Source organism: Aphanomyces astaci (assembly GCF_000520075.1).
Source record: "Aphanomyces astaci strain APO3 unplaced genomic scaffold supercont1.52, whole genome shotgun sequence".
Taxonomy (NCBI): Eukaryota; Oomycota; class Saprolegniomycetes; order Saprolegniales; family Verrucalvaceae; genus Aphanomyces; species Aphanomyces astaci.
In genome coordinates, this window is record NW_009798315.1 from 251,452 (window position 1) to 272,408 (window position 20,957).

The window sequence follows — 20,957 nt, forward strand, 5'->3', positions numbered from 1 at the left end:
CCCGACCGTTATACATTTTATCCGCTTTACAAGTTGACTCGCCCTTCAATTCGGTGCCAATGCACGATGGTGAACCAACCAACGACGGCCAATCTATCATACAATCCAGTGCTGTCCACGAAGTCCCAGTGCTGCATCCAGTGGAAAAAGTGTATTTACCATCACCTGTGACACTGTCCAATACAGCAGAGGAGAACATTGGCAGCCCCCAAGCTTCACACAACTTGCAATATCAACATTCATCTACTACCTGTTCTCCCAGCCAACCTTCCGTCGGCCCACAATGCTTAAATGAACAGACCTCCGATGCTACCGACGACCCTTGGGCTATAGCCGATGACGAAGACGATGACGAGTTCCTCCTCCCAGTGCAGATGCAAATCACACAATCGGCCAACGACGTTACTCCGCCAGAGTTTGTTAGCAATGACGACCCGCCAGGCGACACAGTATGTCTACAACGAGGACATCCCGTTCAGAAATATCACAAGGCCAAAGCGTCCGCTCCGATGCGAAAACCCCGTCGTAAACCAATTCCACACCACTCCACTCGATCCAACATTCCAAAGAAATCGCATTGCTTGCCATCGATACCTCCAATCACCACCAGCACTATTCAACTCTTTCAAACCGAGCTACTGCCACACAAAGCACAACGTCATAACCCAATCCCAACCACATTCCCTCAATTGCCTGAACACGTCATGTCGTCATCACCACCCGTAGACAGCAATGTCCACGATGCACCCGATAGCACTTGTCCGGTTCTACTGTCGTGGGGGGAGATACCTCCCAATATGGAAGTTGTCGACGAGGGCAACTTATTGTCGGACCCCGTTCACCACAACCTCCACGCCACCCCTGAAGAAGGCAACCGCCCGTATTTGCCACCTCTAGTTCCCCAGGAAGAAGCGGACGATTCGGCATTATTGCCAGTGCTCACAACGAATGAAGCCAAGGTCCGAGAATGGCATCGACACAAACAGCAACTCCAAAAACGACTAGAGAAAAACCAGCCGCCTTTATCATGTTTGGAGGTCGACAAAGCAAGGCGGCAAGCGGACAGCGACGCACAGTATCACACATGGCTCGCCCGAAAGAAACAGCAGCTCGCACGCGAAAAAGCGGCGGCGGTGGCCAAATCCCAGCTCGAACAAAACCAACTGCTCTCGCGGCTCCAAGCCCAAGCCCAGGACATCCACACAATCCAGACCCACACCAAAGTCGGAATAACTCCACTGTCTAAAGCAGTGTCCACTGCAGTAGGTAGTAAGTGTACCTCATGTGGGTTACAACTAGGAGCGTGTGGCTGCGATGAAACAGCGCAAGAAGAAACAGCCCCGCCGCAAGCAAAGGAAGCGACTCAAAGCAGCACCCGAAGTGGGCGTAAGTACTATGTAGTATACTCTTGGTTCAGTGGTTTTAAAAAACGAATGGACAGGAGGAGGCGGCGCTGTTGTCAACCCATGAACTGACAGATACGATGCAACGGCTGGACGACGTTGAGCGAGTGCTCGCGCAAGTAGCTGCCCGCGCCCTTCGAATACCGTCAAAAAGAAATTGAAATGCAGTCGTCAGTTTTATAGGATTTGATCGTTCTATTCTAATAGGATGACCACATGTTTACCGGTGCATCGTGACAATAAAAATAAGTATATGTCACTTCGTTTTCACCGCTAAAACGAAGTATGCAAGCTTCGCCTCAACATTACTAGAGAGGTTTTGAAGCTGTCGCGACTATGCCGTGCATGAATCATTTTTCACAACCAACAACCAATACAGTACCCGCGACTAAATAACTTGAAATACACTTCGAAGTACTACGTAGTACAATTTAGGAGTGCAACGTTTGCTTTCTTCCGTAGGCCTTGCATTCTGAAGTTCCCTGTACTAGATTTGGATGACGTTTTCGCTCCTTATTACTACTCTCTGTTGCTCAGTACCCCCTGATCTTCCTTTTCGATGTATAAGGCTGCGATCCCCTATGCTCGCAATACACCGTTAAGTCCCTTGTCTCTGGAGTCGATTCGCCATAGATTTGCAACAATGACCAAACTTTTGTGTATACTCCAATATGTACATTATTGGAGAACGATTTCCTCCGTGTCGTCTACCTCGCCCCGTGGAAAGCGGATGTCTTGTGCATGGCCCTTCACTTCATTGCCTGCATTGAAAATTTGTACTCGAGTGAACAAAGGGACCCATTGAGCATTGGGGAGGGAAATCTGAAACGGTCAAGTGTAACCGCTATGTGTAACTCCAGCAGTTTCAACGTGTATTCCAAGTCCCAACGGCCGTGCCACATTGTGCTTGGTGGGTCGTGTCGAGGGTAACCAGAATGGAACGGATTCCCAAGCTCGTGGCCGATGTGATCGCGCGATGCAAGTACGAAGGCGTCGACGTATCGGAAACTTTGGCTGCGTTTGTCTGTCGCACAGTACGTACAAGTACATTTATAACGTTATCGCATGTGGCTGCGATTTATACAAGTGTCACTTCTTGATGGGAACCACCATATCGTCCTTCCATCCTATGCTCCTCCTATTCGCACGAATGTCCATATTAACCCATATTCATGCAATCGTGTAGGTAGTTCAAGACGACGCGAATCGCTTTTGTTTGGATGGCGACGTCGATGCCGACGGGTTGGCGGCATTGACGCAGGCTAGCGTCACGACCTTGCTGCAAAAGGACAGTCCGTCGCTCGAAACCATCAAAATGCAGCTCGATTTCGACCTGTGTTATGTCAAACACGAAGTACAATTTATGTATATATATATCGTACTCTCTGAAAAACAAGACTATTTGAATATATATATATATATATATATATATATATATATATGTAGGAAGAAGTCGATAAGGCACGCGCGGCCAAGGCAAAGAAGGTGGCCGCGCTCCATCGGTCGATTTCACTATTGCAGCCAAATGGTACGGGCGACTTCGATACCCTCACGACGTTGTATCGACAGGTACTTATTGAGACGATGACCCCGGAATCAACTTCGAATAGCAAAACTATATACTAGTATAGAATAGCAAAAATATATTTGTATAAATGTATATCAAATAGAAAAAGAATATATATATATATATACCGCATTCTTGACAATATTGAGGGTAGATCTTCACGCTACTGATGGTCCATGCCGATGCTGAAAAGACTGGTGACCGCAATGTCGAGCGCGAAGTAGCGGCGGCGTTGGAAAGTGTGTTTCCCCGCATTGGGTACATCACTACAGTACCTACTACTTAATGTGTACTTCTACCTGATTTCTTCGACATACTATGTACTATGGAAAGTGTGTTTCCCCGCATTGGGTACTTCACTACCTACTACCTAATCTTCGACATATTTTGTACTACATAATTCGTTGACGAATTGTATTACTAGTAAGTACTACCTAACTTGCCCATTTCCTACCTATTTTACACTGCTTTGAGTGTGCACTCGATCACTAAACTCGCGGTAGCTTGAAGTCGTTTGTGTCGATGACACCAGAGGACAAGAAGTTCCAACTCAAGGAATTGTCGAGTATCGTGGGGGGTATTCGGCTGTTCAATAAGGAAATCGGCAAAGGTGGCGCCGGCATTACGCTGACGTTGGGTACTTCACTACTCATTACTCTTCAGTACTAGGTACTTAGTACCTAACAACGACCGGTTAGACACGATTCGAAACAACGTAACAAATGTGTCCAAGCTCGCGGCGGAAGAAGTCGACGAAGCAAACCAAGTCTCGACCGAGTACACTGAAGTGCTGCTGCATATCCACCACTACAACGTTCACGACAACATCACCCCCGATCGCATCCATCGGTATATATATATATATATATATATATATATATAAACTACTACCGCAATACTCTTATTCATAGACAGTATATATCCAGAAGCATACTATATCGAATCGCTGTGATTGTAATATTGTGAATTCGCTATAAACTTCGAAAATTCGGGTGGTTTTATAGTAGTCAACATGGAAAATCTCGCTGGAACTTCTGGTTGGCTGAATATGCTTGTCTTTTCTCTGGATTAGCCAATGGTGTTCGATTTGGATCTGGCAACTTGTACCAAATCAATCCACAACATTTGTGTATATTTGTATTCAGTAGTGAACAAGACAAGTAGAGATATTGATTTTGGGGGTTGCTATATATATATACGTTTCGTTGGTTGCGGTCAAATAGTACGCCTGGAACATTCAATTGAACTTATAGATATGTTTGCATATTTTGTTTAGATGGCAACAAGAACTCAACAACAAGCGCCAATTTTTGTCGTATTTGCAAAGTTTGTACGAAGACATTGACGTGTCCGTGGACAAGATCAGCCGCATCATGACCACATACGACAACGAACTCAACACGCTCAAGGCACTTGTGGGTGCGCGCACTTCACTGCCCAAAGGACAAGTGTACCCTGTTTTTGAAGCGCTTTCCAAGGCGTGGGAGGATCTGGATGCCGAGCATCAGTTGCTTCTCGCCCGGTCGCGATCCATCAAAGCGTACGTTACTTTCTTCGAATATCGTGTTTTGCGTTGTGATATATACTAATCTACAGGTGGCCTTGACGTTGGGTAGTTAGCTATCTATCTATACAGCTATACCTATCGTATAGTGATATATATATATATGTATTGATAGTTGCGTGTCGGTTGGCATATATATACCTTTTATTGCTCCTGGAGGTCGTCGTTCAATCTTTGGACGTTGATGAAACTGTATGTGATGCATCCACAGGGTGGGATTTTGAAGCGTTGAGCCTATATCATGCGAATGATATATATATATATATGTATATATATATATATATATATATATATATTTCATTGTTTGATTGCGTCCTCTTAACTTTTTCATGTTTTGACTTTGTTGCAACTCTGATGCGATTGATATGTCCACATGTATATTAGTTACCTCGATGTGTGATTTTGCGAGCCATGTTGTAGCTTGTGGGAGGAGTTTTGTGTGTGTGGACAACGTTCTTAACTGATAGTAGTGTACTTGTACATAATATGCGATCTAGGTATATAAATATATTTGTACCGATAGGCTGATGCAGTTCAAAGATTCGTTCACGAGGACGTTGTCATCGCAATCGGAATGGATTTTAAAAGCCAAGAAAGCAGGGATGCCAGCTCAAGACCACTGGTTTGAGAACTCCACGACGGACCAGCTGGACAATCAGCCCAAACAACATGCTGCCACGTCACCATCGTCGGCCGCTGGCGGCGCCAAGCACTCGGGTATTCTCCGCATATTATAACTAATACTTCGTGCTAAAAACAAGTTCGTTTTTTAATCGAGAAGGTGATGACAACGGAGGAGGTCCCAGTGGCGCCAACGACGAAGTGCCCGTGCGTATGTCGGTGGACTCGACGCCCGAGTTTATGCAATTGCCTCTGGAATACCAAGGGTACTGCCCCTGGACGCTCGTTTGTCGTGGCGGTAGGTCAATTAAACCAGTTGATATATATATAAATATTACATATATTTATTACACATTATATATATTGGCCGATGGTTTTCAATTTCTGGGAATGTTCTAAACGCTTCATAATAATATGCCATGCTCCTGACTTCAATGTTGAATGTCGCTTTAAATTCAAAGCATATATTAATATTACTATAAACTAGTATATATATATTGCTACTGGCTTCAATTCTGAACGCCTTTATAAGTTTGAAAAAGGTAGTATTATATACATAAGTCCATCGCCTTGTGCTTCCTTGCCATGCATGTATGTGGGTGATTGGCTCATTGGACGTTCTGGGACTTTAGAGTACTCCAATTCGATTGATTATACATCATATTCAAGGGGATGAAGTATGTATCTGTTACTATATGACGAAGGGGTATTTTTGCCATCCTTCACGTTTTTTTACATGCATCACTACTAGTAGGTGTTAAGAAGGTCTGGTTTTCCTTTTGGGACAATAATATCCATATATATATATCCATATATACATGTATAATATATATATATATTCGCAACATCACAACGACCTCAATTGCATAGGTCTGTTGCTGCCTGGCGATCCGTCGCTAGGGGTGATTCAGTTTCGGAATGCGTACCATGTGTTTGTCAACGAGCGTGCGTTGGAAGAGTTTATGGCTGATCCGGGAAGGTTCGTGGGGGCTGTGCACGACATCGTGGTGCGCAAGCCAGAGCTCATTTACCTCTTGCGCTTGCAGGTACATTCGTACAGTAGGTCTCTCTTCCCTTTCCTCCCAATGATGTTTGGATGTAATTTTTAAAAATACCAATGCCCATGCCGACGAAACACAATATATATATATATATGTATATATATATGTATATAATGGCTGGATCATATGAATGTGCGTGGCTAGGAAAGTTTCCCCGAAACGTCCATGGCGTCGCTGATGAAACTCACCAACAACCGCACGCACGTCCATCCGTTGCTCGCCCCCCACGCCGTTCAAAAAGTCGACGCCGGCACGTCCACCCCCGTGCACTTTGTAGAGAAAAACCTCGACGTCAACTACGAATGGAATGAATGGAGTTTACGCCGGCGTGCGGTCAAGATTGCCAACCTTCGCAACGTACGTCGTCACGTGATATATCTATATATACTGGTATCGTTGATGCAATCAGATTTTCGAGTGGCTAACTGATATATTTACTTGTGTACTTGCATCGTGTTGGGTGTGCTATTTGACGTTGGTTCAACCTAATTGCTGGGAAATATTGGCATGCATGCCGAGTATATTACTCTTGTACACTAGTACATATGATGATATGAGTCGTACGTACTGGACTTCCTCGTACTAGTTATACTGGCTGGGCATTGTACTAGTAATAGTATGCTTTATGAGTACGTACTGTCATACATACATACTGTATGCTTGGACGAGTACAGTGATAAGCAAGTATTTAGTATTTACTGGTAGTCGTTGATTTTGTTAGTAATTACTGTGTGTTGTGTGCTTGTATGAGAGTAGGTATTTTATATTCAGTAGGTGATACGTTCGTCAGTACTTTATGCTTGTATTAGTCCTGGAATAGTAGGTATTTAGTGGCTACTAGTACAGTACTAGTACTAGTAGCCACTTAATAGTACTGTATGTATATACATACATTGATGCGTTCGTATTGGCACTTTTTACATGAAATGGCTTCAAATGCTGGCATGAGTTCGTAATGCCATTGTTTGATGATGGTTTCGGACAGAGTTATTGAGGATGGAAGAATAAAGTTATTTTTGATAAATATTATTTTGGAAGAATTATTTTTGTTCGTTTTGATGGATTTTATTTCGTATGTTAGTACAAGACCGTGTCAGCGCAAACGACGCTTAGCAACTTTCGCGCACACGTCGAGCAACAAGTGTGGTTGCCCACAGACGGCACGACCCAAACCGGCCACGACAAGGGCACCAACCCCACCAAAACCATCACGTACTTTGCAGGTAATATATAACTATATATATTTCAAAAAGCAGCATATTTGTGGATACATATACAGGTCAACCTTTGAACATGGTCATGTGGTTGCAGGATTACGTGGCACACCCTCGGATAAGAAAACGGCGTCGGCGTACGTCGAGGATGGAGATGGCAAAGAAGGAGGCGAAGAACAAGAAGAAGATGTTGTTCGTCCTGCCATCGTATCGTACACATTTGACCTTTAAACGATAACCAAATTATGCATACATGTGCTGTTTCACATTGGTAAAGTTATTCTTTTCGCATTTTTAAGCGTATTCAATCTATGGTTACGATTACCAAAAGGGGGTTAAATTATGAAAATCGATGATTGGCATCTCAATTTCTCGTTCGTGCACTTTGATTGGCTAGGACAAACAAACATATATTTGTCAAATTGATTTTGGACTCAACTCGGACAAAATGTCCGAGTTCGATCGGATTTGATAATACACCAGCAAAAGCATTCAATACTTCGGTCAGAGGTGAAGTTATTACTGCAGTAGTAGAGGACGTCCGAAGGAATAACTACTAAACAGATAGACTCACATCACGGGATGGTCGTTCACCTCTTTGACCCTTTATGTTTCACATCCCAGAACATTGACATGTGTCGTTGATCTGCACCATATAAAACGTGAATATAATCAAATAATTCAATGTCAGCTCACATTAATTATTCAATTAGAATATTTAAATAAATTGTTCAAATGAAATTAGTGGTGCAGCCGAGTATATAATGACACGCTTATATTGTACTTCTCTGGAGTACCACAAGTACTGTATCGTTTTACTTACAGTTAGTACCGACGACATTAATGATACCGTAGTACTGTACCATTTGGTACCCATTATGCACCAATTTATTCGACGAAAATGCAGCCAATCCCATTCATATTCATGTGTTATCGAGTGTCTATTTTTAGATACCCCTCACCAATGGCATTTGATTCCGTTGTGGCCGACGTCATCGACGATGAGCAACACGAGACTGCAGAGCCAGCATTCGCTCAATGAAGCCATCATATCCCGGCTCGCGATTCCAAAGCTGGGGAGCCATCGCCCTGGTCGATCTCGTAGTCAAGATGTACGACCACAATCCACAGCTCCATTGACTTTGCTCTCAACAGTTTCGTTATTACAATGAAAACTGACAAGATGATGCTGTAGGATTCCGTGGTTGTCGTCGACGGTGTGGACTTGCGGTGATAAACATGTATATGATTGACTCGCCATAACTTACAAACAAGGACGAGTAGAGTCCTGAGCAGCCATTCCAAGCTCCCACGGCCGCCACGTATGAGGTACAAGTCGAATTTTCGGGGCTGGGTACATGACAAATGTGAGCATAGTATCGCCTGGAAACCAAACAAACAAATGGCGGCGATCGTGTCGGCTCATGAAGACGCGATTGCAAAGGACAATGCCGCCATGTACATTCAAAAGTGGTATCGATGCCGCCGCAACGTTCCGTTTCATCGACTGACGGTACAATCGTGGGGTGTTACTCGTTGCTAACATTGTTGCTTGTGTGAAGCAAACGTTGCTGGGGCTCATCAAGCAATTGGATCGAGATTTGATCCTGTTTTGGAAGCTATTGCATGAAGGCTTGACCGTGTTCAAGTACAATTACGCAGGCAAAGTCAAGTCCAGGCGCATCCTTTGTTTAAGTCCAGGTCTGTTATTTGTGGTAGTGCAGACTGTATGCGTGTAAGGTCTATTTTTGTTTTACGGGTGGTACATCTGTGGATAGATTGTGAACGTCTCGTGGTCGGGAAGCCAATGACCAGCAGTGTGCGCTACCTTTTTCGCGCGTCCACGCGGCTCTTGCCCACCGAAAAGGGCTTGTATTTGGCAGATATTGCCGAGGTGCGCCCTGGACTTGCCACGTATTCGTTTGGGCAGTCTCCGCTGTACCCGATTGCCGACAAGGTCTGTTTTGTTTTACGGTGGTATTGCTGTATGATGGCTATATTTGATAGTGTTTTTCGATCATTGGGTCCGAGCGCACGCTAAGCTTGGAAATGCCCACTCGCAATGCACGCGATCAAGCCGTGAGTCGATTTCGCGTCCTCGTGGATGTGTTGCAAGGCCCCGACTGCATGGTCCAAAATCCTTCAATTAATTACATCCACGAAAAACAAAACAGAATCTAACGGCATGATTCTATAGCTAGCGTCGCGACAATGGCAGACACCGTCGCTTTTGTCGTCGGTGCCACTTCCCCCCGCTAAAATCGAAAACATTTACGCTTGTTTCCTCGCGGGGTAAAAATATTCAATAAATATATATATATATCCTTCATTTCGTATTTCCATATTAGCGTGCATGTCCTTCGACACACCAACAAAGCGTCCGCTGTGGACCACATCCTTTGGGTCGACTTGACCACGCAAAAATTGCACTGTGGCGATTCCAAACGTAATACATTTATACAGATGGTGAAATTTCTCTCATTCCGTTCGTTTTCACTATATTATACTAGTATTGTATATTTTATATATTTTTTACCGTAGTGTCGTCGGCCAAAGGAGTAGCGCTCGTCGACGTGGTGGAAATTCGCAAGGGTATCAACAGTCACGGATTTTCACTGACAGATGAACCGCCGATTGTCGAGGTATGTTGTTGTCCTTCGTGCAAAATTGGAGTGTTGGGTTGATCCATCAAATCCATCGATTGATTCTTTGTACTGGATTTTGTATGTGAAGAGCATCGCCGTGCACACTAACTTCAATCACACACTACTATTGTTGAAGAGAGAGCATTTGATTGGCTATTTGATTTGTATTCTGGGTTCTGATTGGTCCATCGATTCTCTGCCGATTTGGTGCTGCTGGTTATTCGATTGAGAACTAACTCTGCAATTTCGAATCGAATTGACCATACTTGTGCTACATACTAGCAATTGTATGCCACGGGTCGTATTACATTCACAGTCAAGTCATGTCGTCGTCTCAACACACATCCCCTGTACAATATTGTCCTTTTACCCAACAATTGAACTTTTGTGCTGAAGCGCCAAATCTATTGATCAATTCTTCGTCCCGAAGTTTGTATGTAAAAAGGGTCCTGTAGTGATTCGTATCACACACTAATTGAAGTCACGTACTAATTTAATGTTGCTTATGGATTCCTGCCATCCGATTGGCTAAATAACCCTTCTGCCAATTCTTGTGCAATAAATACATTTGGTTGTGTCGATTCATTCATTCTCCATGTTGCTCCAGTTTAGAATGTAAACGCAATCATAACACACACACTGATAAAGTCGACGAGTTACTTTTAGTGCTTTTCTATCATCGGGAGCGAGCGATCATTGGATTGTCAAGTGCATACCCAAACCAGTCGAGATACATTATGTGTGGCATTGCAGCATCTGCTACTGGACTGTGCAACGGCCACCCCGCTCATCCAACTTCAACGTCAAGTACGTTCGCATCAACCATCTGTATCTAAATCTCAACTTCAAGTTCGTACAAACGATTGAAAATGATATATATGTCCAGTGCGGGGTCTGTCCCATGTACTTTTGTCCCACTATATATATTTATATATATCATTTTTGGATGATATGATTGTACTTTACATAACTACACACTCCTGGCAGGCGCAGTACAGCAGACAACCACCCACAGCCCTCGGCCATACGATTGCGCTGCAGCTGTAGCAAACACCCCACACTTGGTGACTACTTTTGAACGAGCCCGTCGAATAAACTGCAATGTGATGACGTCATCAAGGGCTGGGGGTCTTTCGACGGCGACTTGGTCCACGGAGAAGGTTTAGGTTTGCGGTCGTCGACGTCGACCTTGAAGTTGGTACGGCGCAGCACTTGGCCGTTGGCGCATAGATCCTACGCAACTCCAAACACGATATATATATTTTTTATTTTTTTTTTCATCCTTCACAATGTGTTTAGTATCATCGAAACAAGGAAAATATACACTAGAAAAATCGATCAACTAGTTTTTGCTTTCACAAAAAATACCAATGGTAATATTGTCGATTTGATACAATATTTTGGGGGTGCAATCGAATCGCGCCGACCAAACGGATCCACAATCGATCTGATTGGTTGAATTTCATTGAGAAGGTTTTGATTGGCTAATAATTTTGAGCTCATCTGAGGTAGCCAATCAAATCGATTTAAATTCCAACGAGAAACCACAACACAATGAAATTTCACTCGAAAGCACAATACTAAAGTAATATATGTTAAGCATATCAACTTGGCGAAATGCATCCTCATACCCAACCCAAATCCTTGGATATCATTGTATGGATGCCATGTATTAGTGTGATGGACATTATATATGGAATATAAACTCTAGAAATCGATGCAACGAGTAGTTTGCTTTCATAAACATATACTTTTGACCAAGTTGACATACAGTGAGATCGGTGAGGTGTGCTGGAGCCCGTCGTAGCGTCGCGAGGAGCTTTTCCTTGCCGACGTCCGCCAGCTTTGCGACCGTGGAGGGCGGGCACATGGTTAATGGCAAGGCCTTTGTCGTGGCAACATGGTCGCAGAAGAGTTCGTCGAACATGAGAAAGCAGAACGCAAACAACCGAAACAGACTCAAGTCCGAGTCTAGAAGCTGCCAGTACAGCGTGTCGCGGACAGGGTATGACCCCTATGGAGGGGGGGTTACGTTGAGAAGGTGCAGTGTTGCTCGCAAACGAGAAGACCGTGTGAAGCAATGAACGTACGCGGGAGCCATCTAATTGGACGACGTGGAAGATCTCCATGAGTACGCGTGTGACGGCGACCGCGGCCTTGACAAACGGATAACCAAGCTGGCGATTGTTCATCATGCGGGCTTCCCCGGGGTAGTTTTCCACAAAGAACACTATGCAATATGGATCAACATGGGTTGACATGTTCGACGGATACGAGTATCGTCGCACCGAGACACTCGAGGCCGAGCTCGCCCGTCGCGCGAATGTCGTCGGCGGGGTTGTCCGTGGAGAACCCAATGTCGCGCCATCCCGATCCCTTCCGCTGGAACGGTATCGCATGGTTGTTGCTGGCGTGATTACCGTACATGCTGTCCCAGTATCGCTCGAGAAGACTCACGTGCTGCATCATGCACATGGTGAAGTCAACAAGATGAAATACATGTGGAACGATATCGACGTACGTACGTAGGGACATTCGACCAGTCGCACAAGAAACTTGGTCTGCATCTTGAAGAGAAGGATGAGTTCATGGTCATTTGGACGGCGTCCGAGCTCGGCCGATTCCCGCGCCGGGTTGTATGTCGACGTCTGGTTCCCCATCGTGGATGCTGCTTACTTCGTGCGATCTTTCGATTTCATTCGGCCGCGAAAGGTCGGCGACACCGGATACGTTATCCGGTATTTCTTGCTGACTCCATCCGTCCCACAATAAAAGGAATAAAAGGGGGAGGGGGGACATGACACAGCATAATAATTGCAAGTGAAATTCAAATAGGAGTATCTGAGCCCCCTGGTTAATTGAGTTTGGATTATCATTTTTAAGACATTCCTCAGCGAGGGCCGACTGGGTTTAGTACATCACAGAGCTGATTGGACGATGGGAAATGGGGTGCTTTTACTGTTAACAGTATGTGGGCAGCATATTAATAGTAGTATCTATATAACTATTACTATTAATAATAAGTTACTACGTAATACTTCGAAGTATTAATATAATAGTTTTAATACTTCGTATACTATTAATACTGGTACTAGTAGTATGTAGTACTGTACAATATCAACAGCGAAGAAAAAAACGTGATTACGTAGTATTAATCTTGCCATGTTATTGTGATTCGGATCATCAATGATTGACAGTGAGTCATTGCACCATGTGCCCCCACATTCAAAAGCCAGGTCCGTCCCGTCACCAAAGTGGAAGTGTCTCCCTGACCTTCCAGCGAATTCCGCTGGACAACAGGCACATTCGAAAAGGCACCATCGCCTTCGTCCCCCGTTTCATTCTCCATTTCTCGTCCATCATGGCTGCCTCCAAGACCCATTCGTATCGCTCCATCAACTACGCGACCCTCACGGACGATCAGATCGTGGCGCTCACCAAGCCCGACGGCAAACTGAACTATTTCAACTGCGTCGTATGTCCGTTTGCGCAGCGCGCGTTGTGGGCGGCGTTGGAGGTGCAGGCCCCCATCGACACCGTCATCGAACTCAACGTGTTCAACCTTCCCCCGTCCTACAGCCAACTCGTGAACCGTTACGGGAACGTGCCGCATCTCATTCACGATGGCACCCATGTGTACGACTCGGCCCTCATCGTCAACTACTTGGACGTAACATTTGGCCGTGGTAAGCTGGGGCGTCGAGACACGCCCAAACTCGCAGCGTTGACCGACCTCCTCACACTCAAGACTTCATACGTTCCATTGTACAACTACCTCAGTCATCAAAACGAGGTACATACTGTGTTAGCTCCTTTCTTGCCAGCAAGTACACTGTTACACAAGTGTTGCTTGACCCATGTGTTTTCACTTTTAAGCATTGTTGAATGTGCAATAGACCGACGCACCCGTTCGTGCCCTCTTGTCGGAGCTGGAGACGATCTACCGAGACCACGCCAAGGCCCATCGCGCGAACGGTCCGTTCCTTCTCGGCGCCAACGTGAGCACTGGCGACATCAACCTCATTCCGTGGCTCTTTCGCTTTGAAATTCTCCTCGCCCATTACAAAGCGTACACGTTGCTGCCTGAAAAGGACTTTCCACTGCTCAAGGCTGCGTTGGAGGCGGCCAAAGCCCTCCCTACGTTTCAACAAACGGTCAAAGACTCTTCGATTTACATCCAAGCCTACTCCGTGGTGGCGAACCAAGCTTCGTAGACTACAGTTGAGTCTTGGAGCATAATTTGTATCCATGTCTTAATATACTTGATACTTGCTTGTTCAAACTTGGCTAGGATTCAGCATGTTGCATCGTAGATAAGCTCTGTTGGACTTTTGACGCGTTGCAGGATTGTCATTGGAGAAATACAAGCTCAGTTGGTGTAGTGAAATGTATCATGTGGGAGTATTAATAAAATACGTAAATCATATTATTCTATTAATATATACATGTACTGAAAATATTCGATATGTTGTCGTTCAAAAAATATGGGATGACAAAAAAAACCCATAGGTTTTACCCGCCAGCACTATTGTCCGTTTACCCAAAATTTGGACTTTTGGGATGAATTGCCAAATCTATCGATGGATTCTTTGTACTGGATTTTGTATGTAAAAAGGTGATTGGTATCACACTAATTTAAGTCACACACTAATTTGATGTTGATAATGGTTTCCTGCAATCTGATTGGCTAAATCCATCGGCCGATTGTTCTGTGCATTTATTTGGTTGGTCGATGCATTCATTCTCCATGTAGCTCTAGTTTAGAATAAACACAACTATAACATTCATGTAGGGCCTTGACGCGCGTTTGTTCGGCATTGTGTCTTTTTTAACCGTACATTCATATTGCCATTGGCTTCGCGTTTACCATGACAGCAGCTCGCATAGGCGGCGGAATTTCACTCTCAAGGGACTCAATGTGTGGAGCTGTACAGTAGTACAACAGTACTTGGACTAGCTTGGCTTTAAGAGACGAAAGCGGCGCAGACACGCATCCTACCGAGGCTCAATTGCGCATGCTGCAGGCCGGGGAATATACATTCATCGCATGATATCCTATCTACGAACACGTCGGTAGTCTATTTAGACGAAACTTATATTCATCACCACAACTCGCGCCACAAAGACAGCCTTTACGATACGAGCGATGACGGTGCACACAAGGGCAGACGATCGTGCTTCATCGATGGAGAGCATGGCCGGCGGTGACAGCGCGGCAGGCGAATCGAACCTAGAAATATTCGAGGGTGAGGGGCGAGGGATCACCCGAAAGATTACAATGGAACGTTCAACCATACGTACTTCGTGGAGTGGTTCAATGGCGTGGTGGACAGACAATGTTGAAGCGCTAGGAAATAGCAGTACTTCCAAGTAAATTTATTTAACCCTAATCCCTGGAGGCTGCGAGAAATCGCAAAAATCAGTTTTGCCTGGACAAAACCCTCCAAACGTAATATCATTTGATTGAAAAGTTGGGCAAGTCTTAATGTAACTAACTGTAAATGAATATAAAGTGCCCAGTTTACATTTTGTAAACTGAAAGTTCAATACTTCGACCTAAAAAATCCAATTTAAGTGTAAACTTTGTCCATACCCCTCTCGCCAAGTGCAATGAGATACCATGAGCTTCGTTTTGGTTAATGTATAATCGCACCACAAACACTGAAGTTTCGTCGGTTTCGTCGATCTTCAACCTAACCTCCTTGAATTTCATATCGCTTTGGCTCGTATAAGAGAGCGCAGCATTGAGATTACGCTCCTAGATTATGAAATGATAATACGTTCAAATAGAGTCAAAATCAACCAGGAAATTGCATCACCGTGTCAGTTTACAAAATGTATTGTGGATTCGATACGAATTCAGACGAATCCAGACCTCGTCGAACGAATCTCGCCGTCGAATCGAATCACGAATCGACGCTATTGGATAATCGATTTTCGAGTGGATTTGATTGGCTCTTCCAGAAAGGTCAAGTATATTCAACCAATCAGAACTCCGGCGTGATTCAATATTTATTCGACAAACCAGACGAATTTTGGAAGTTTATAGCGAATTCACAATAAACACCTTTCTACATTTTTGTTAACTGCCAAAAGTATTCAATTTTCGTTTGAAAGTCAACTTGTCAAATTGACTACAGTTACGTAATGTGCGTTTTGCCCAGGCCAAACTGGTTTTTGCGGTTTCCCGCAGCCTCCTGTTACAGCGATGCGGAAAAGTATATCGTTATTTCTCGATAATATCGTATCGTGCAACAATATTTATTGCCCCATTCTATTCGATATCGATATGATATCGAGATACACGTGCGATATCGATATGACATCGAAAGCATCCATTCGATATCGATATACTATCGTGTTTCGTCGATTTCGATATATAAGCGATATATTCTTTTTCTAAATATAGGTACGATACGATATCAAAATCAATAATAGAAAAAGATATACCAGTACTAGTGTAGTACCGGTATGTTTGATGACGATTTCCCAATTGCTGCTCCAGTACCCTCGGTGCCTTCGATTAATAGTATACATTTGATTGAGTCTTTGTCAAAACTTCACAAAGGAATTGAACGTTTGCAGAAGTTGTTAATTCCCAAATTATAATCCTGCACTCGTCAGGAACTCCAACTGAGTTTGTCTACGATGCACACCAAGAGGACTGTACTACGTAACTTTAGTAATTAAGTTTGAGAAAAGAAGTATCAAGTAGGAGCACTACAGTACGTAGTACAGTATATTAAGATATGGATACAAATTATGGTCCAAGAGTCAAGTGTAGTCTACGCAGCTTGGTTCGCCACCACAGAGTAGCCTTGGATGTAAATCGAGGGGTCTTGGACCGTTTGTTGAAACGTAGGGAGGGCTTTGGCCGCCTCCAACGCAGCCTTGAGCAGTGGAAAGTCCTTTTCAGGCAGCAACGTGTACGCTTTGTAATGGGCGAAGAGAATTTCAAAGCGAAAGAGCAACGGAATGAGGTTGATGTCGCCAGTGCTCACGTTCGCGCCGAGAAGGAACGGACCGTTCGCGCGATGGGCCTTGGCGTGGTCTCGATAGATCGTCTCCAGCTCCGACAAGAGGGCTCGAAGGGGCGCGTCGGTCTAGTTACACATTCAACAACGCTTGAGTGAAAACACATGGGTCAAGCAACACTTGGCTACTGTACATGCAGGCAAGAAAGAAGTTAACCCAAAACTGTCTTGCCATACCTTGTCACGACCACTCAGGTAACCGTAAAACGGAATGTGGGTGGTCTTGAGTGTTAGGAGGTCGGTCAACGCTGCGATTTTGGGCGTGTCTCGACGCCCCAGCTTACCACGGCCAAATGTTGCGTCCAAGTAGTTGACGGTGAGGGGCGAGTCATACACATGGGTGCCGTCGTGGATGAGATGCGGAATGTCCCCGTAACGGTTCACGAGTTGGCTGTAAGACGGGGGAAGGTTGAACACGTCGAGTTCGACGACAGTGTCGATGGGGGCTTGCACCTCCAACGCCGCCCACAGCACGCGCTGCGCAAACGGGCACACGACGCAGTTGAAATAGTTTAGTTTGCCGTCGGGCTTGGTGAACGCCACGATCTGATCGTCCGTGAGGGTCGCGTAGTTGATGGTGCGATACGAATGGGACTTGGAGGCTGCCATGATGATCGAGAAATGAAAAATGAAACGGGGGACGAAGGTGATGGTGACTTTTCGAATATGCCTGTTGTCGAGCGGAATTCGCTGGAAGGATCAGGGAACACATCCACTTTGGTGACGGGACGGACCTGGCTTTTGAATGTGGAGGCACATGGTGGTATGACTCAATCATTGATGATGAGCTTATCACATACTTCGAAGTACTACAGTAACATGGCAAGAATAGTCATGTTTTTTCTTCACTGTTGATTGTAAGTTACTGTGTTTATAGTAAGTACTGTAATAGATTGTTAGATTTCAAAATGGACTGTGGGTGCCAATATATCGACGAAGTAAAATCGAGGCAGTAATCGACGGACCGAATTAGCCAATGAAAGTATTGAATAAAAGCCTTGGGACCAATCATATTGCATATGTATCCGGTGCCTCAATAATTGTAACGTTATTGTGCTTTCCGGTTAAGCTTAACAATTGTGAGCCATTGTGAAAATCGCCAACAAATAGCCGCGATGATTTCATTGGTTAGAATTTCGAAGACTTGGGCAGAAAACGGACATCCAACTCACTGTCAGTTTTCCACAACTACTTGGGCTGTACGACGAGGTGTAGTCGCACGTTGCGGTAGCGCGGGCGTCCAGTTGGTGTACTTGAGATGTTGGTGTGTACTGTACACTGTACATAGGTGTGCATGTGTGTTGGGGATGTGAAGAGACTCGCATACGAGGCCTACGCGCTCAGGGGTTAATGCTGCAAGGTTGGATCATCGTCCATTGACTCAGCTCAGGAAACTGCGTCATAATAGGGTGATGATTACTACGATTGTTTTGTGAGAGAAATCCTACTTTTTGTCATTGGGGTCATTTCGCGGACATTCGGATCGGGGCGATTTAAGATCCATGGAAATTTTTGAGCACAAGTGTGTTAGTGTAGCAATAACAGTTATTGTACCACTGCGGGAGGAAGCATGTGTAGTTGAGGGCAAAATGCACAATGAATTAACTGAAGATCTACAAAGATCTTCTTAATCCTCATGACTATGAGATATTCTTAATCCTCATGACTATGAGATCTTCTTAATCTACTTCACTAATTCTACACTAATATGCACTTTTGTATACAATGGATGCGGGTGCGGTTGAGACATTGGGGAACTTCACTAGGCTAGCGATTCTAAGCCATACTTGCCCTTGAGACACATCCCCAGGCAAGCATTAGCTAGGGTACGTCATGGAGCCAGGTACTTAGGAGCTGGGTGCGGGCAAGGTGGTGGCAAGAAGTTACCCCCACATGCCACATCGCTACATTCTCCCCCTGACGTCTTGCTACACCTTGTAACGCCTTGACTCCAAGTCTTGGACGAGTTGCTTGAAGTGCACAACGTGCTTGATGTCTTTCATCAGTTCCCACGTGGCTTTGCTTTCGGGCTGTCCATGCCACTTGACCAAGTACTACAACCTGCGATTGAATTGGCGCTTCTTGAGCAGTTTCTCGACAATGTACATTTCTTCGCCGGTGGATTCGTGTAGAACAACAGGAGTAGCTTTCGGGATAGGCTTGGAGGCAAATTTGGCTTCGTTTGCTTAAGCCGATTAATATTGAACACGTCATGCACACGTGACATCGAGCGTGGCAACTTAAGGCGCATGGCGTTGTCGTTAATGGCTTGGACAATCTCATAGGGACCGATGAATCGTGGAATCAAACATGGGACGCTCGGACTTGTCGAGCATCTGGGCATGCTTTAAAGGCATGTTGCGAGTCGCTAGCAGTACTTGATTGCCTTCATTGAAGGTAACGTTCGAACGGCGCTTGTCATAATACTCCTTCTGACGTTGTTGGTCCTTCGTCAAATTCTCGTGAGCCATTCGAATGACTTGCTTTCGATGTTACGCAGAATTCTTGGCATAGTCATTTTTTGGCAAGGAGCTGCTCACGGCAGGGTTGCACAACTTGCGGACTGTGTCGACTTCGAACCGCGTCAAGCTGGTTGATGCTTGGACCAATCCTTGGTGGGCATACTCGATCGTTGGCAAACGGTCGACCCAGTCTTGTCCTAGATACAACACTTGGCATCTGAGCGCATCTTCGAAAGTTCGATTCTGGCGCTCAGTCGCTCCATCGGCTTGAGCTCTGCCGGCGGTGGTCATGGCTTGGCGGATATCCAAAATCTCCATTAGGGACTTCCAAAACGTGCTTGTAAACTTGGGGTCACGGTCACTGATGATTATTGCTGGTAGTCCATGGTGACGGACAACATGTTCGAAGAATTCCTTCGCCGTTTGGGGTGCATCGACATCTGATCTCGTCGGGATGTACTTTGGCCGCTTGGAGTGCTTGTCTACCACGACCAAAATAGCATCATAGCCTTTTGACACGGGCAAACCAGTGATCCAATCCGCTGAAACAGTTTGCCAACACTCTTCCGGAGCGGGAATGGGAATCATCCTGCCATTTGCACGCAGACTGCTCGTCTTGTATCGGCTACATGTTTCACAAGTTGCGACGTATAACTTCACGTCTTCGGCAAGAGTGTTCCAGTAATACCACTGCGCTACACTTAACATTGTACGTCGAGTTCCAGGGTGCGCGGCAGTGCTTGAATCCCTTGCGCGTGAGATAAAATCTCGGCACGAAGCACGTCATCGTTGGGGACACATAACTTCCAAACTTGATCTTGGCTTCGCAGAAAGCAGAGTCCTTCCTTCCACTTGAAGGCTTCACCTTTCATGGACTTTGTCCCTGAGTTCTTTGCGTATGCCTTCACAAAACGTTCCTTGGTTTTGGTGTCCATCTCGATGGTGCTAAAGGACACTTGCTTCGAGTGGTTCACCGTTAGGCGTTGAGGCACTAACACTCCTTTTTGCTCCTCCAACTCCTCCCCCCAAAAAGGAGAGTCGACAATGACGGCGATGTCACGAGTCGTGTATGTGGAGAGAGTCGAGGCATGGACAAGAAATCGATTGATGCGCGCGGCGACTGAAGCAAAGTGTGCCAGATACTTCCTTCACTTTCTTGATGCCAGAGCAGTGTCCATCGAAGCCTTCTGCTTGAACTTCCTTGGAGCGGATCACTGTCTTGGCCAAACCTGGGCGGCAAAGCAAGTTCGAGGCACCAGAGTCGATCAGGATGCGAACGCTTGTACTGTCGAGTGCGCCATGAACTATCATCAACTTGTTTTCCTGCGCTGGCACTGCTTGCTGGGCGGTATTGATGTTAAGCGACTCCTCCTCCGCGGAGTCTTG

General features: G+C 45.2%; 5 protein-coding genes across 6 annotated transcripts; 3 read left to right on the forward strand and 2 right to left on the reverse strand.

The window, feature by feature from the left end:
* Nucleotides 1-704: 704 nt before the first annotated feature.
* On the forward strand, nt 705-7,698 carry H257_13952 (hypothetical protein; the record flags this gene model as incomplete). Its single annotated transcript, XM_009841658.1, has 16 exons — nt 705-1,223; nt 1,300-1,386; nt 1,442-1,522; nt 2,264-2,437; nt 2,590-2,757; nt 2,850-2,972; nt 3,125-3,228; nt 3,474-3,607; nt 3,669-3,819; nt 4,247-4,510; nt 5,058-5,251; nt 5,316-5,453; nt 6,026-6,201; nt 6,361-6,573; nt 7,298-7,439; nt 7,528-7,698. The coding sequence occupies 16 exons, from the start codon at nt 705-707 to the stop codon at nt 7,659-7,661; spliced, it is 2,802 nt and encodes a 933-aa protein (XP_009839960.1). The 3' UTR covers nt 7,662-7,698.
* Nucleotides 7,699-8,395: 697 nt separating this feature from the next.
* On the forward strand, nt 8,396-11,498 carry H257_13953 (hypothetical protein). The gene is made up of 12 exons (XM_009841659.1): nt 8,396-8,542; nt 8,626-8,660; nt 8,715-8,759; nt 8,808-8,943; nt 8,993-9,131; nt 9,209-9,387; nt 9,438-9,560; nt 9,628-9,722; nt 9,779-9,876; nt 9,972-10,072; nt 10,742-10,882; nt 11,063-11,498. Exons 1-12 carry the CDS (start codon nt 8,432-8,434, stop codon nt 11,120-11,122), a joined length of 1,263 nt encoding a protein of 420 aa, XP_009839961.1. The 5' UTR covers nt 8,396-8,431; the 3' UTR covers nt 11,123-11,498.
* On the reverse strand, nt 10,883-12,762 carry H257_13954. Of its 2 annotated transcripts, XM_009841660.1 has the most exons (5): nt 12,601-12,762; nt 12,364-12,535; nt 12,166-12,305; nt 11,847-12,089; nt 10,883-11,308 (listed from the first exon to the last, which is right to left on the reverse strand). In XM_009841660.1, the coding sequence occupies exons 1-5, from the start codon at nt 12,733-12,735 to the stop codon at nt 11,144-11,146; spliced, it is 855 nt and encodes a 284-aa protein (XP_009839962.1). In that variant the 5' UTR covers nt 12,736-12,762; the 3' UTR covers nt 10,883-11,143. The 2 variants fall into 2 exon arrangements, with proteins under 2 accessions (XP_009839962.1, XP_009839963.1); XM_009841661.1 differs by having other exon boundaries at nt 10,883-12,089.
* A 524-nt stretch (nt 12,763-13,286) lies between these two features.
* H257_13955 (hypothetical protein) lies at nt 13,287-14,289 on the forward strand (the record flags this gene model as incomplete). The annotated part of the gene is made up of 2 exons (XM_009841662.1): nt 13,287-13,868; nt 13,972-14,289. 2 exons carry the CDS (start codon nt 13,287-13,289, stop codon nt 14,287-14,289), a joined length of 900 nt encoding a protein of 299 aa, XP_009839964.1.
* A 2,493-nt stretch (nt 14,290-16,782) lies between these two features.
* On the reverse strand, nt 16,783-17,755 carry H257_13956 (hypothetical protein). Its single transcript, XM_009841663.1, has 2 exons — nt 17,287-17,755; nt 16,783-17,178 (listed from the first exon to the last, which is right to left on the reverse strand). Exons 1-2 carry the CDS (start codon nt 17,716-17,718, stop codon nt 16,861-16,863), a joined length of 750 nt encoding a protein of 249 aa, XP_009839965.1. The 5' UTR covers nt 17,719-17,755; the 3' UTR covers nt 16,783-16,860.
* Between the last annotated feature and the right edge of the window lie 3,202 nt (nt 17,756-20,957).

Bases quoted from the DNA above. Each gene is read 5' to 3' on its own strand.
- H257_13953 (XM_009841659.1), top strand. From the start codon at position 8,432: ATGAGCAACACGAGACTGCAGAGCCAGCATTCGCTCAATGAAGCCATC. The intron at 9,561-9,627 runs GTCCAAAATCCT...ATGATTCTATAG, and splicing joins TGCAAGGCCCCGACTGCATG to CTAGCGTCGCGACAATGGCA. The intron at 9,723-9,778 runs GTAAAAATATTC...TTTCCATATTAG, and splicing joins TACGCTTGTTTCCTCGCGGG to CGTGCATGTCCTTCGACACA.
- H257_13954 (XM_009841660.1), bottom strand. From the start codon at position 12,735: ATGGGGAACCAGACGTCGACATACAACCCGGCGCGGGAATCGGCCGAG. The intron at 12,306-12,363 runs GTGCGACGATAC...CATATTGCATAG, and splicing joins GCTCGGCCTCGAGTGTCTCG to TGTTCTTTGTGGAAAACTAC. The intron at 11,309-11,846 runs GTATGTCAACTT...GGAGTTGCGTAG, and splicing joins CACACCTCACCGATCTCACT to GATCTATGCGCCAACGGCCA.
- H257_13956 (XM_009841663.1), bottom strand. From the start codon at position 17,718: ATGGCAGCCTCCAAGTCCCATTCGTATCGCACCATCAACTACGCGACC. The intron at 17,179-17,286 runs GTATGGCAAGAC...ATGTGTAACTAG, and splicing joins ACCTGAGTGGTCGTGACAAG to ACCGACGCGCCCCTTCGAGC.